This window comes from Pantherophis guttatus, chromosome 1 (assembly GCF_059756535.1).
Source record: "Pantherophis guttatus breed Tessera chromosome 1, ASM5975653v1, whole genome shotgun sequence".
Lineage (NCBI taxonomy): Eukaryota > Metazoa > Chordata > Lepidosauria > Squamata > Colubridae > Pantherophis > Pantherophis guttatus.
Window position 1 is genome coordinate 270855004 of NC_142063.1, and position 15617 is coordinate 270870620.

Sequence of the window (15617 nt, forward strand, 5' to 3'; positions counted from 1 at the left end):
TAGACACCTGTCTGCTATTAACAAAAGTGAGCTCACTTAATGTCACATGAGCCATGAAATAACCTTCCAGCAGTCACCTCTCCAGACAGGGTTAGAGCCAAATATATAAGAGATTGAAAAAGCCAGTATCTTACTGCCAAACCTCTAAATCATCCAGTGTTTATTGCCAAATTATTTTTGGTATGATTCTGAATATACTTCGGCTTCAGGAGTTGTAGGATGCTCCCTTATATGGCCATGATTTATGAACATTATTCCAGCATTGTCCCACCGACCATCACTGAAACTGTACAGAATATTAATTTAGAAGTAATTTATGTTTGAGATTGATGCCACTTTTCTATATCTTTGAGACCTATTTTCAAATACATGTGTGTCGTCAAAATCCCAGGAAAAAGATAGTTGTCTACATTTTACATGTATTTCATATTTGCACCAGTATCTAGAATGTTTTTACTTGAATGTCATCTTGCAGCAAATATGTGTTCCCAATAAGCTCTTGAGCTGCCTCACTGCAGAATAGATGAAAAACACTGCTCTCGCACAGAACTTCCAATAACGTCTATTCCTGACTTTGACTTAATTCAATACATTTTTTGTTCAGAAGAAAATTGGGTGAACTAAGATTATATTGTATTTTCTTCAATAGAAGAGTTTGTAACAAACACAGCATCTTCTTTGCCAATTCTGCAGTCTTGAACTCAGTCTCCCTAAACAACTGGTTCTGGTATTTGGCAGCGGCCAAAATAATTTGTTAGGTATCCAGCTCTCTTGCACTTCACTCTCAACTGTAAGTTAGAAAGGAGCTTCAGATCCTGAGGCTGAAACCTGCCTGACCTGATATCTAGAACCAATTTATGATTCAGAATCTTCCTGGTATCATGAAGAATATTCTAATACTGTCAATTTCATCAAGAAAGCAGGAAAAGGCCCAGCGTAGTGCTAATGAGCAGGGGTCTCCAACCTTGGCAACTTTAAGACCTGTGGACTTCAACTCCCAGAGTTGAGCAAAGCTGGCTGAGGAATTCTGGGAGTTGAAGTCCACAGGTCTTAAAGTTGCCAAGGTTGGAGACCCCTGTTAATGAGGGCAGGACAGCCATATGTTCTCTTTTCCTGGAACCATTTCTCCATTTGAAGAGTATCCTATGCAAATCCAATTTAAATATAAAAGGGTTAATAAACTAGGAGAAGCCATGGTCTTAAGGTTAGCCTGAAAAATAAGCAAACAAAGCAGATGCCCAAGTCCTTTGGTCCTTGTTTTCTTTGCTTCAGTGAGATGTATTTTCCTGTGCAATATGGCAACCAGATCTGGTTTACAAAATTAAAGGATCATGACGTAGCAGTAAAGTCAGACGAATAACAGTTATTTCTAAAATTTATATCCGTGCACTAAAATTAGCATAAACAAATATGATGCAAATAAATTTTTATCTCCTTTCTGGGTTAGTCTCCCCACCCTCATTTTTTGGCAATAGTCTCTATCGACTGACAATTTCTGGTAGTATAGCTATTATAATAAAATATACTACTCCCTTCTCTTTTGTTTCTAGGCTTGGCCTACTCAGAACTAATTGACCGCCTCAGTATCAACTCATTATCAAGCAAGGTTGAACGTGGACCAAAACATTGGCATGGATATGAAGTATCAGATTCATGGCAATGTCCCTACAAATAGATACTTAGATATTAGGCAGCCCCCTAACTTATGTAGGAGGGAATGCCTCGATCCCTGGGTTTCAGGCAAACTCTACGGCAACAAAATGCATTTGAAGTGGCTCTCGTTTTCATCAATCTCTGTACTCCTTCAGTATATCCCCATTGGCATACACACTGAGAGTAACCCGTTGGTTGGCAGAACATGCTCTTCTGTCAGCAAGATGGCTGGAAGAAACTTTGCAGTCTGCCTGGCAGGTTTTTGCTGAATAACTTGCAAGAAGATAGACCTGTATTTGTTTTAGGACATTTCCTGCATTTCTAGTTGTACCAAAAATGAGGAAGAAGTTACCGAATGAACGTACCGTTAACATACACTAATCTATGACATATAGCAGAAAAAGGTGGTATTAGGTACAATGGATCCTGCTAATCTGTTTTGAAAACCCCCAGTGGTGGAGCACCCACAACCACCCACAACTAATTTTCTTTCTGTCTTTTTTTTTATTTCAGTGAACTCTGGCGATGGCATTGATTATAGCCAGCAGAAGCGAGAAAATATTGGAGACTTAATTCAAGAGACACTGGAAGCTTTTGAGCGCTATGGTGGTGAAGATGCTTACATAAACATAAAATACATGGTCCCAACTTATCAGTCATGCCTGTTAAATTAGCAAAAATGATGCCACAAGCGCTTTCCAGCTCTGTCTAATGTATTGGCACTCATTCCAGCCCCCCACACCCCCAATATACTAAAAAAGCAGCTTCTGGGACCTTAGACTCTTTAGCTCTTCAGTACAAATGTGAGCCTGTCTTTCCAATGCATAAATAGTGCCTGTTTCTTGGATTACAATGGTGTGCTGTGCTTATTTGTTTGGTGAAAGAATTGCTTCTTTATCACAAAAGCAGAGCGGAGCGGGTGTCAGAGTCAAATCTTCATTTGTACGGACAATAAAACTATAATTTTCATACGCAATTCGGCAATTGCTCTTCTGTGTCCGCTTGCCCTGGAGGCGATGTCCCAGGCTGTAACAAGGAGAGTTTATGCTGACTGCTTAATAGGAGAAACAATCGTTCAGCAGTGGTTCTCTAGCAGCTGGGCAGAATAATGGGCCCCGACTTACAATAAAACTGTTGAGCATCTCTATGAATTACAGGAGGGACTTTTGTGCAGCCCATTAGAAAGCGCCTTCATAAATGTAATTAATGAGTCAAACACACGTGTCGTCCAAGCTTCCAGGTGTTTGCCTTTTTTCCAAAAACAGAATGCCTTCTTATTTCTTTCTTTCTCTCCCCCTTTTTTTAAAAAGTAGCATGGCAAGAAAGGAAAATGGATCTGCCTGAAAGCAAAATTTTATAGTAAGAGTGTTGCCCTGTGGTTTGTCTAGAAAGGCAATAGGTGTTTGCAAGAATTCTAAATCTTTGTGACTGGCTATTTATAGGACTCCTCCTCCAGGTTATCTACTGCTTCTGTTGGCTGAAGCATAAACACATACCATGTTTATGATGTATAGGCACAACATTTTTTCTCAGGTATGACAGGCCTGGCTAATGAACTGGCAGCTTGCGAAGGGGATCTGGTTCCCCCCAAAAAGGGAACTGCTGGCTGCTTATACCAAAGAAGATGTTGTTTTTTAAAAAATGCCTGGCAGATGTTCCTATCTGGAGACCGTATCTCTGTTGTCCTATAGCATAGGCGTCAAACTCACTGCGTCACATTGATGTCACGTGATGTATCATGGCAACTTTTGCCTACACGGAGCTGAGGAGGGCATGGCTTGCGTGTGATGCATCCGGCCCGTGGGCCGCCAGTTTGACATTCTAGTCCTATAGTGCCCCAATTCCATAGCCATTGAAGATTGTACAGAGAGAATCAAGTGCCACCATTTCTGCCATCCTTACCCATAAAAATTGCAAATTAGATGGGGAATAGAAAGGAAGGCAAGTGGCAAAGCTGCCAACGCTGTATCCACATCGAGCTGACAGAAAAACTTTAAGAGCGCTTTACAAATGTAAAAATTAAGAGTCTTTCTTTAAAAAAATGTTTGAAATGATGTTTTTCACAGGCACAACATAACTCAGGAGTGAGCTATATGTGATTCCCCAGATATTGCTGAGCTCTGGCTGCCAGCACCTCTAGCCAGCACCCCCAATCCTTGCGAATAAAAGATTTAGTTCAGCTATAGCTAGAGAACTTTCACTGTTATTTCTGTTATAGAAGCAATATAACAATGAAGAATACAAATGGGGTTTCTTGGCCTTTGGATTATAAGTAGCATAATTTAGAGAAATGCCTGCATTAGACCATAAGAAAAGCTCTCCACTCCAGCAACTAATACTTTTCTGTTTTTGAGAACAATGGCATTTTTGTATTTTGCAGCCACCATTTCCCATCCACCCACTAAGTCTGGGTTGTATTTGCAACGGCAGTGATAGCTCCAACTCTTCTCCACAAACCTCTTGTTCCCATTTCTGATACAGAACTACCAGCACTACAGTCAGAGATATTGTGTGAGTTTATGAGGCCAACAGAACTCTTTCTTCATACTTAAAAGTCTCCAGTCACAGAAAATTTAATATGTTTGCAACAGAGGATGTAATATAACTATTGGGGTGGCTTGTACAATTGAGACTGCCTAAGCAATAATAAAAAAATCCTTGGGGCACAACTTTTCAGGCATGGTTTTTGTGATGGTCCATGTGGGGCACATTCCTACAAATGGAGTACTTCAATCATCACCAATGCTGTGTCACAACAGAACATTTCTATACTTACCCAAACACAAAATTATTGTTTACAATGAAGGAAAAAAATGGCATGGATGAACAGTGCTAGTAATTGGAATCACAGGCTGAGCTCGAGTAAGCATGATGATATGAAGATCCTTGGTGTTTATAACAACGGAATGTGTGCTTTTTAAAAACACAATTTATACTAGAAAGTGTCAAGAAGTGGTTGTCCTCCAGGCAAAATTAAGTATTTTGTGCCCTGTGGAATTAAATGGATGAGATTTAAGCAGCGCTTTATCCTCCCATTGAAATGAACGAAATGTAATATTGCCTGAATTGTCCCCGTTTGTGTGTATCAAACAATGCCTAGTTTTTGCTCTTGTAGGCTTCATTTATTTATCTTTGAGAACACAACAATACTGCTGTGCACAATCCGATTGCCTTAAATCAGCTATAGAAGCACAAATAACAGTTATTTTGTAGTGAATTTCAAAAATAATCCCTTGAAGAAAAGGCATTTTACTTTTTTTGTTTTATAATATTTGCCCTGGAAAATACTCTTCTGCTACAATATAGATAAAAAAGACCAAAGCAAAAGTCCAAGTTTGTGTTTATATCTCTCTGTGTGTGCAATACAGAAAAAGCCACTCCAATTACAAGCAGCTAGAATAGCAATGGGTAGAAGGATTGCAATCACGGGGCTGGTATGTGCTTCAGCATGTCTCCTCCCCAATATACAGACATGTACACACAGACATACACCCACTTTGTTCCCTACCCTAAAAAGAAGCCAGGACACATCACCTACATAAAAATAGAAGTGGTGAGCAAGAGGAATGGCTAGTCTCTCTTCCTTCTTCACTCTGTAGTCATCAACACAGGCAGGACCAAAACAGAAATTTACACTGATTTGAGGGATGTGCTCAAAATGGCTCCTTATATTAAAGAAGTGAGTTCCCATGAAATCAGAGTATAATCTAGAGGATGATATCATCCAAGTCTACACTTTATAAAATACAATTATATGAATAACCATTTTGGGAATAGCCTGGGATAATTCAAATAGCTTGCTTTTGTACAAACTACCAGCTTGAGATACAACTTCAACAACAACAAAAAGGGTCAGGAGAGAGCAAGTAAGAAGGAGAGATGCCAAATAAATAAATAAATAAATAAATCAAAATTATCAGGGATCTGAGGTAATGGTATAACACTGATAACATCTAGAACTTTTAAATATAGAGCAAAGGGAATCTGGTTTTTTTTTAAAGCATCCCATAGTGCAGTAAAAGTGACAGTTTTGACCTCAGTAGGCTAAATATTAAGCTCCTCTATAATTTAGCAGAGGAAACTGCAGCAGGAAAAGTTTTCTCTTTCAGTTTGGAAGCAGGTGTTAATTCAGCCTCCAAGAAAAGTAGCATTCAGAGTAAACATTTGCAGTTATCTGCAAATATCTTGCAGATAGTTTACAATTGCTTTATTCAGAAGTCTTCTTCATTGGCTGGATGTGTTCAAGAGGAAATAGGGTCAAACCATAATTCTGTGCTTGGTGCAGTGTGTACTGATTTGCGCACACCTCCTCCAGTATCAACAGCTTTAAGTCAAACATTTGTGGGAACACACTGTTTATATACACAACTATGCACAGAAGGGCTTGCCCAACATCTAGAAGCTTTGTAGTGCAGAGTTTGTATTTCCACAGAAACTTACTAAGGTTCCTGCCTGCACATATTCGTATTGTCTGTGCAAGTATAAGAGAGTTGATCCGTATGCATTGTACCATGAGTGGGGGGCCACACCACCATATGCTCACTATTGCATACAAATAAGGCTATTATGGAATACGGATTCTTGTAGATATTGTAGCACTTCATTCTTTAATCCAATCCTGTAGAACAGTGGCCCCCAATCTTTTGGACACCAGGGACTGGTTCGGTGTAGAGAGGTTTTTCCATGAACCAGAAGGGGCTTGGTTTCATGTGCTGCCTGCATCCCGTGGATGGAGCTTCGCTTGTTTGCATGGCCCTGTTTCTGGCATGCCACAGCTTGGTGCCCATCCCCGGAGCAAGGGTTAGGGACCTCTGCTGTAGAATAAAGAGCACAAATGATTCCTTTTTCTAGAAAGAAGAAGAAAACATTTTTCTGCAACAAGAACAAGAACAAGAACAGCTTTCCATCTCTAGAAGATTTCTGCCACCAGTGTAATATGGGTGCTAAATATTCATATTCACAGGGAGATAAGTTAAAACAAGAAGAATCCAACAAAATGCAGGGGGGCATAGCAATAATTTTCCATCCCAAACTGGAATTGTCCGATAAAGCAAAATCTGGATCACTAGTATATAAGGCTATCATCTTCGTTGGAAGCAGAAGGCCAGAACAATATTGCATTTAAATTATTTAGAGTCAGAAAACGGTTGAGGAAAATCAAGAATTGAACTTTTCTGCCATCTTTCTGGTATTTGTCTAACAGGATAGTCATGGAATTTGCAGTAGCCAAACTGGGCCAGAAGCCGGATACAAATTAGTCCATGCAATCTGTAACATCAAGAATGTTTCTACCCAGTTTGTTTTCAATTCTTAATTCTAGGGAAAGTAAGAACTGAAACCAAATATTGAAGAAGTTCAGATCATTTTTCTGTAGAAGAACCTTATCTCCATCTTCTTCAAAGGACTAAATCCTGTCCTATCTCTGATTCAGTTTCCTGGAGCTAACAAATAATGGTCCTTTAACCAGATGGATAAGAATTGACTATATAATTGAAGGGCATCATTTCAAAACATCTGTTAGCCTGTTCACTGTTCAATTACCTGCTGGGTGGAAGAAAGGGAATATCAGCTTTGAATGAATGTGATCATCCTTTCTCATCTCATGGCTGTTGCAGGCAAGCACTTGTAGGTCAGCCATTTTGGGAAAGATAACTTGAGCAGTCATGGAACCAATTCCAAATTTTCTTATCTTTTCTGGTGTATGCACTAGGATGTAATACGTTGGTTTTCTGCGTACATGATGATACAAGATATTCTGTGAGGGTAGTTTAGTTACCTGTTTAGTATTTGTACTAGGGAAATACCTAATTTACATTAAAATTTTATATTGACTAGAATTTTCTATGAATACATACTGTATGCGCATGCATACATGAAATTTTGAACAGATACATATATATGTACATTTTTCATTAAAGTTAAATATCACAGCATTGTCTAGATGACCTTGAAAAATATAAATAGGTCAGACCTAGATAGTAGGTGGAAATTGAGATCTCAGGACTGAAACGTGGAAAGCACCCCAAAAGAAGACAGTGGAAGACCATTTCTGTATTATTGTGCCCCCCCCTCTGAAACTCATCATGGATAAGTTCATGTAGTAACAAGTGGACTTTATATTTACTATGTGAAAGAAACTCAGATATAGTGCAGCATGCTGTGCCCAGAGAAGCTGATAAGATGACTCCAGGTAGCCATAGGCATGAAAGTCATGGTTTCTCATGCTTTGTCAACTGAATTCAGTGCCATTGCAACTCTGAATATGGGGGGTTGTGTCAACTATCAAATGGATATCTCCACTAGTACTCTTATACAGCTCTCTTCTTCAAGGTAATATTATCTAGACAAGTACATCAGGGATGGGTTTCACTTACTTTTACCACTGGTTCGTCCTGCGTGCACACTGTCTGCACATGTGCCCGGCCTTCCATGCATGTACTTTGCTCGCTTGCATGCCTTTCATGGATGCCTTGGAAACGTGCCTGAATAGCATGACTTGGAGCCAGGGTGGGCAGGTGGGCGGGCCCACCTGCGATCACTGCTACTGGTTCGCCTGAACCGGTGCGAACCGGCTGAACTACATGCAGTTTTAAGCAAAAGACATAAAAACCCCACAAGGAAGGTGGAAAGGTCTACCCTAGAGAACGTATTTTGATATCTGTGGATTTGGGATTGGACGAGGTCAAGTGCCAAACAGGTATTTCCACCAACTAGGAATCACATGGCTATCCTTTGCCAAAAAGCAGGGCCAAATTTCTGTACTTGCACCTGTAAGGTTAACAGACTCCCTGCATTGTAGATCTGCATCTTCTATCTCTTCCCTGGATATAATACAGATAGGCTCTGAGCTGATCCTGTACAGCATATCATTGTCGAATAATCAGCCGTCACGAAGATAAGCTGTTTAGGGGGGCATTAAGTCCAGTTCTTTTCTCGAGCTGCTTGCTGGAGCCCTTTCAGATCATCTAATGGGGTTATGTAAATAAAAATCTGGCTGCTCAATCAGGCTAGGGAAACCAAAAGTCTGTTGAACGTTGCCTTCTGGTTCAGGCTCCACACAGTGTTTGTAACAGCCAGATCTGTTTAAGAGCATTACGTATAGCTTTCTAGTAGAGTTTGCCACACAGGCCTGAAACAGCTTCTCTTAGTCTAATGAAAAAGAGAAAGCAGGGAATTTGGACTGTATTTAAGGGAACAATGTAGAAAGACTTTTCTGTGCCCAAATACAAGAAACTTAGACGAAGAGGCATAAATCGTTCCAAACCATTTTATTAAAGCATTGTTTGTGAATAAGCCATAGTTGGTTGGATTCACATAGGATGTTAAGCCATAAATCATGAATGACTAATCATGATCACATAGACCATATAACCTTCCAATCCAAGTCAAATAGAAGTATGACTTACTTCGATTGCTTGGAAGATAGCAGATACATTTGACCTCAGCTTTCCAGTTCTTGTTCACTCAGACTCCAAAGGATGAAGCTACAGCAGCCATGCCTAACAAGGGTAGGGAAAGTTACAGCAGTTAGATAGTAAAACATCCTGATGGGGAAAGGAGAATATTGGATTGATTGATTGAATGACTGACAGACTTGTCCCCAAATCTGAAGTATCATACCATCATTGGTTGTTCCAATGGCTCTAACTTGAAAGGTAGAATGATGTGAGAACTGAGGTAAATTCATGGATCCTTAATTATACAATTCAGTTCTTTGTCATATGGTCCAGTCTCATTTCCTCAGTGGTTGATTGACTGATTATGTGCCACTAAGTCATTTCCTAGCACTCACATAGATTTTTTCCATGACAATCTATACCTAACCTGCTCCTTCAGGTCTTCCAATGGTACACCCATTGCCACTGTAACTTCATCTGTTTATTTATTTTATTTATTTATTTTTTCATATTTGTATACCGCCCTACTCCCGAAGGACTCAGGGTGGTGAACAGCCATAATAAATACAAATACATATAGAAGTTAAAAACTATTAAGAAACAGATTAAGTAATTTAGGCTCAAAGATTAAAAAACATCCAAATTTATCTAAAGAGGTTTAAAACCCAATTTAAAAGCCAGTTTAAAAGCCAATTAAAAAGGGAGAGTTAGGCCAGACCAGCTTGTTGGAATAGAAATGTTTTCAGGGCACGGCGGAATATGCTAAGTCTTGGATGTTTTGTAACTCCGGGGGAAGCCCGTTCCAGATGGTAGGTGCCCCCACAGAAAAGGCTCTCCCCCTGGGGGCCGTCAGTCGACATTGTTTGGCCGACGGCACCCTGAGGAGTCCCTCTCTATGGGAGCGAACTGGTCGGTGAGAGGCTATTGGTGGCAGGAGGCGGTCTCGTAAGTACCCTGGTCCTGAGCCATGGAGCGCTCTAAAGATAGTAACCAAAACCTTGAAGCGCACCCGGAAGACCACTGGGAGCCAGTGCAGCTCGCGCAGGAGGGGGGTTACATGAGAGCGCCACATTGCTCCCATTACCACCCGCGCGGCCGCATTCTGGACCAGTTGGAGCCTTCGGGTGCTTCTCAAGGGGAGCCCCATGTAGAGAGCATTACAATAATCCAGGCGTGAGGTGACAAGGGCGTGAGTGACCGTGCGTAACGAGTCCCGATCCAGAAAGGGATGCAACTGGCGAATCAGGCGAACCTGATAAAAAGTCCTCCTGGCTACGGCCGTCATATGCTCTTCAAAAGACAGCCGTGAGTCCAGGAGGATGCCCAAGTTACGAACCCCATCTATGGGGGCCAACGACTCGCCCCCAATAGTCAGAGATGGCGCCAACTGACTATATCGGGATGACGGAAACCACAGCCACTCGGTCTTGGATGGGTTGAGTCTGAGTTTGTTCCTCCCCATCCAGATCCGTACGGCCTCCAGGCACCGGGACATCACCTCGAGGGCATCATTGGGGTGGTCTGGGGTGGAGATGTACAGCTGGGTGTCATCAGCGTACTGATGGTACTTCACCCCAAAACCACAGATGATCTCACCCAGCGGCTTCACATAAATGTTGAATAGAAGGGGCGAGAAGGGGTGAAGTTTCATGAAGTTCTTTCCACATTGTGTTTTCCTAGTCTGTATGCAAGTTTCTCATGAGGACAATGAGATGTCCTAGGTAATTTTATAGTCACTACAAATTGCATCTGCCAGTTAAGATAGCTTAGCCACTTATTTTATGATGGGAAAATCATGTCAGGTTTACTTCATGCTTTTATTTCAAACCCTAACAATGATCTATATTGTATTTAATAAAATACATTTATTATAAGCACTCCTTCTCTTTAGGCTAAAAGTGGCTTTTCTATTTTTTATTATTATTTCTATTGATTTAATATACACAAAAAGGTAAAATTTGATTTGTGTCATTTTTACACACACATACACAAATTATAAATAAAAATAAGAAAACAAAAACATAGCATGTTGCATATAAGACATCATTTGGCTTAGTTTTTAAACAAAACAATGTGTGCTCAAGGGCATCCATGGATGGGAGGTCTACAATGTCAAGAGATAGAAGCCCATTGCTTTTGATGTGGGGCACACATGTGCTACATGCAAAAGGGGAGGTGCTGAATTGTTTCTATGCCCCAACTTGCCTTTAAAAAAAAAAATCCTCCCTGACATCACCTTGTGTATGTTCCTATTCTTGATGCCAGTATCACTGGGGATAACAAAATCATGACTACTTCAAAAGAAGCACAGTTTGAGAAATCAGCATCTCTGAAACTTTGTTTGCACCATCCCTTCAAGACTATTTAGCTCGCCTGTGAAGCAGGGGTGAAATCCAGCAGGTTCTGACAGGTTCTGGAGAACTGGTAGCAGACATTTTGAGCAGTTCGGAGAACCGGTAGCGGAAATTTTGAGTAGTTCGGAGAACCGGCAAATACCACCTCTGGCCCCAAAGTGGAGTGGGAATGGGGATTTTGCAGTATCCTTCCCCTTCCACACCCACCAAGCCACGCCCACCAAGCCACACTACACCCAAGCCACGCCCATAGAACCGGTAGTAAAAAAAATTGGATTTCACCACTGCTGTTAAGTATAATTCCATTCTGAAAAACAAAACTTATAAATTTGTTTCTATTTTTTTCTCCATGATAGCTTTAGAATCTAGAGCTCTGTTTCCAAAGATCTAACCAAACAGAGCCAATTCTGGAGGGACGAGGGCAAGATTGGGCTGTTTCCAGAAACTGGGGCCCTCCTATTTCATTGAGTTGTCTCTCTTTTTTTTTCTGCTGATAAAGAATCTGTACTTGCCTCATGAGCTCCCAAATGTCTCTCTCGCTCTCCCACCAGTTATGGGTCTGAGAATCCATTTCAGCAGCTTTATGTACCCCAGTGGAACACAGCATGTTTCTTGTTTTTCTCTTCCTGCACAGCTCTGTCAACAGATTGCAGCAGAGCTTGACAAAGTAAACATTGCACTGAGACAAATCCATTTCTGGAAGGCAACTAAGTGAATTCTGCTATAGAAAGAAAACTAAGCAATGAGGGGAGGTGGGAAATTAAACTTAAGTAACTGACTCTGTGTGAGTATTATCTCTTCTTCTGTCCTCTCAGGAAGAAAAATTCAGAAGTCTTTGTGTTTAGGAGCATACCATTTTGCACCCTGCTCATTTTATTTCTCGGTCATTCCCTCTAAGAAGTTTACGCTCCAAACTGTTTTGTTTTGTTTTCCTAATAATGCAGAACCATTCCTGTCAGGAACAAAAGAAGAAAACGCCAGTGTTGTGCTCAGGAATCCAAAGAATTCACATCTGTTGCTGTAAAAAATCTCTTACATCTCCTTCTTGTTTGTGGTGCATTATTACAGGAATCATGTGATTTAATGAAAACATTTGCTGCCTCTGTCCGTCCACTGCTTTGGATGAAAAGACGGGTAGCTTAGTTCAAGCTGACCGAACAGCTGAGAGGCGATCTCCACATATGATCAGAGCCAGGCATGCTTTGATTCAGAGCAGGGCACAATAGGATCATTCAAAAAGTTGTCCTTCTCAAAGGCCTTTTTGTCCACTCCCCCATATGCCTGGGATGTCCAAGCATGTAAAAATGCAAGGCGAGGAATGGTGGAGTGGGAAAGAAAATTAGTGAAAAGTCTCCTGAACAAAAATATGCCTTTCTTGGCAAACAGAGTGTAGGCTGTATTCAGGTTTTACAGTATGAAGCTGCTTTTGTTGACGCGTTAGCAAACCTGTAGGCCTGTCCCACATTCAGAGGAATGTGCCAGTAAAACAAAACGAAAAACACTGAAAAGGCATTCTTGAAATAAAGCCCTGTGGGTGTTTTAAAATAAAATTATCTAAAATATTGACAACTTTGAGTTTCAAGAACATCAACGTCCTTCGGGAGTAGGGCGGTATATAAATCTAATAAAAGAAAGAAACAAAGTAAAAGAAACGTCAGCCGCAATTCAGTATCTGAATACATTGAGTCCTTGACTTCACGAGTTCTTGACTTATAACTTTGAACAGCTGCTAAACAAGTGGTTATAACAGTACTGAAAAAAGTGACTTACGACTGATCCTCACACTTGTGACCATTGCAGTGTCCCTGTAGTTACCTGATCCAATACTTAGCAACTGTCAAGTATTTCCAATGGTTGCAGCCTCCTGGGGTCATGTGATTGCCATTTGCAACCTTCCCAGTTGGCTTCCACCAAGCAAGGTCAATAAAGGAAGCTGGATTCGCTAAACGACAAGTCATAAAATCAGGCACAAGTCATTTAACAACCACTCTGCTTAGCAACAGAAATTCTGGTCCCAATTGTGGTCATAATTTGAGAACTACCTCTATATTTTCTGGGTCTTACATTTGTGTAGCAGCAACACAATTTAAAGTTGTTAAAATGCAATTTAACCTGCTCCTATATTGCATCTGAGGATAAGGACAGGATTTTCCAAAAGTACTAGTAATTAGTGGATATGGCTGTGGGAATAGGGAAAATCCTACTTCTGATTCTCCTCACAAATGCTGAAAACGCCATTTTATTGGCACCCTTAGAACATTTCTTTTCTTGGGAGCGCAGCCATCTATCCTCTCAGGAAGGGTTAAAGGTGTGGGGATTTTTTAGCCTGGAGAAGAGAGTGGAAAAGGTGATGTGATAATAACCAGGTTCAGATATAAGAAAGGCTGTCACAAATATGATAGAGCAATTTTTTAAAAAACTTTTGCTCCAAAAAAATAAAGCATCCTTACCAGCCTGTTTTCTGATCGATTGGTGTTGTGTGATTGGCCTCATTCCCCTCAAGCAGCCATTTTATGAATAGGCAATCTCCATTCCATGACATTTGTTTTCTTTGGGCTTCTGTGACTTGCTCTCAAAATGTTAAATGAGCCTGCTGAATGTGTAGTCTAACAGATCCTTCTTTAACCCTGAAATGGGTTAAAGTTCACAGCGCTGGTCAAAGGTGAGTGCTGGATCTGTAACAGAGTCCTTAGATGACCATTTTCTCTGCTCCACAAGCAGTATTATCATATAGCTTGTATAGATCAACCTGCTGGGATGCCATGCCATTTCATCCAGGTTAAATAATCCCACCATAAGAGTTATTCAAACCATAAGAGTTATTAAATCTAATGGTCTCATTCTCTAGGGAAAGAAAATCTATTTTTTGTATTTGACGATTGTTTCAAATGTCACTGGCTGAACCCATAGTTAAAAAAAATAAATGATGCCAAATTCAACTTCTGCATCTCCAGATAATAGGTGGGATAGATCTCAACCTCCTATCCAGTCAAATCACCTCCAGACAATGCATCATCCGATAATACTGAACTCTGTGGATCCCCAATGTGACTTGTTATAATGCATTTCCTATGAGGTCATTCTAAGCAGTTGTTTGCTGACAGCTGAGCTTTTCTTGTTGCTGCTCCTTGTTTAAAAGGCCAAAGTATTGGGAGGTTAACTGACTTCTTCCAAGACACACAATCTGGGCCTTTCAGAGCCAAGGTTGAATTTAAGCCACCGGAGCTCTTATAAATGTTAGTGTGAGGTTTCCTGCCAGCATTCAACCTCACCCATCTGAATATGACAAGCAAATCCAAAAGATTTTTGCCAAATATCTGTGGCAGAGTACAGATAGTCTAGTTTCAAAAGACTGGTGAAAATAGAATGGTGTAGAGATTTATTTATTTATTTATTTATTATTTATTAATCAAATTTCTATACCGCCCTACTCCCGAAGGACTCAGGGCGGTGAACAGCCAAGATAAAATACAGATAATACAAATATTTAAAAAATCCCTTAAAATTACACATCATGACCAACTGGTTCTCAAATCTCGTACAGGTAGTCCTTGACTTACGACCACAACTGAGCCCAAATTTTTTGTTGTTAAGTGAGACATTTGTTAAGTAGGTTTTGCCCCATTTTACGATCTTTCTTGCCACAGATGTTAAGTGAATCTGACTTCCCCATTGACTTTGCTTATCAAAAAGTTGCCAAAGGTAAAAATCACATGACTTTGGGACACAGCAACGGTCATAAGTATGAACCAGTTGCCGAGCATCTGAATTTTGATCACATGGTCACGGGGATGCTACAAGGACTGTAAGTGTGAAAAATGGTCATATGTCACTTTGTTCAGTGCCATTGTAACTTTGAACAGTCATTAAATGAACTGTTGTAGGTCGAGGACTACCTGTACTGTTTAGAAAAGCGCAAAACAATATATACAAAAGTGTAAATTTTCAATAGCCCTGTAGATATTCTTTATTTGTTTTTAAGGGAGCGAGAATGGGTGACAGATATTCAAATTCAAAATAATATGCTAAATTGAACAGATAGAAGTGGTTGTGATATGCCAATGAAGAGGTATGGTCCCATGATTTCTTTGATGGTTCAAATTCACTTCTTTCTTATGATGCCTCCTTCTAGGGATGGGGACTAGGACAGTGATGGCTAACCTTTTTGCCATTGCGTGCCAGGAGAGGGGGTGGGTGGGGAAGGGTCGCACAC

At 40.5% G+C, this 15617-nt stretch overlaps 1 protein-coding gene across 2 annotated transcripts in view; it reads left to right on the forward strand.

Annotated features, from left to right (window-relative positions):
- The window catches only part of PACRG (parkin coregulated), a 266103-nt gene extending 263603 nt beyond the window's left edge, over nucleotides 1-2500 (forward strand). For both annotated transcript variants that reach the window (XM_034428504.3, XM_060692314.2), the window contains one exon: nucleotides 2167-2500. In XM_034428504.3, the coding sequence (XP_034284395.1) occupies nucleotides 2167-2327 (161 nt within the window). In that variant the 3' untranslated portion in view covers nucleotides 2328-2500. The remainder of the gene's footprint in view (nucleotides 1-2166) is intronic.
- Nucleotides 2501-15617: the final 13117 nt, after the last annotated feature.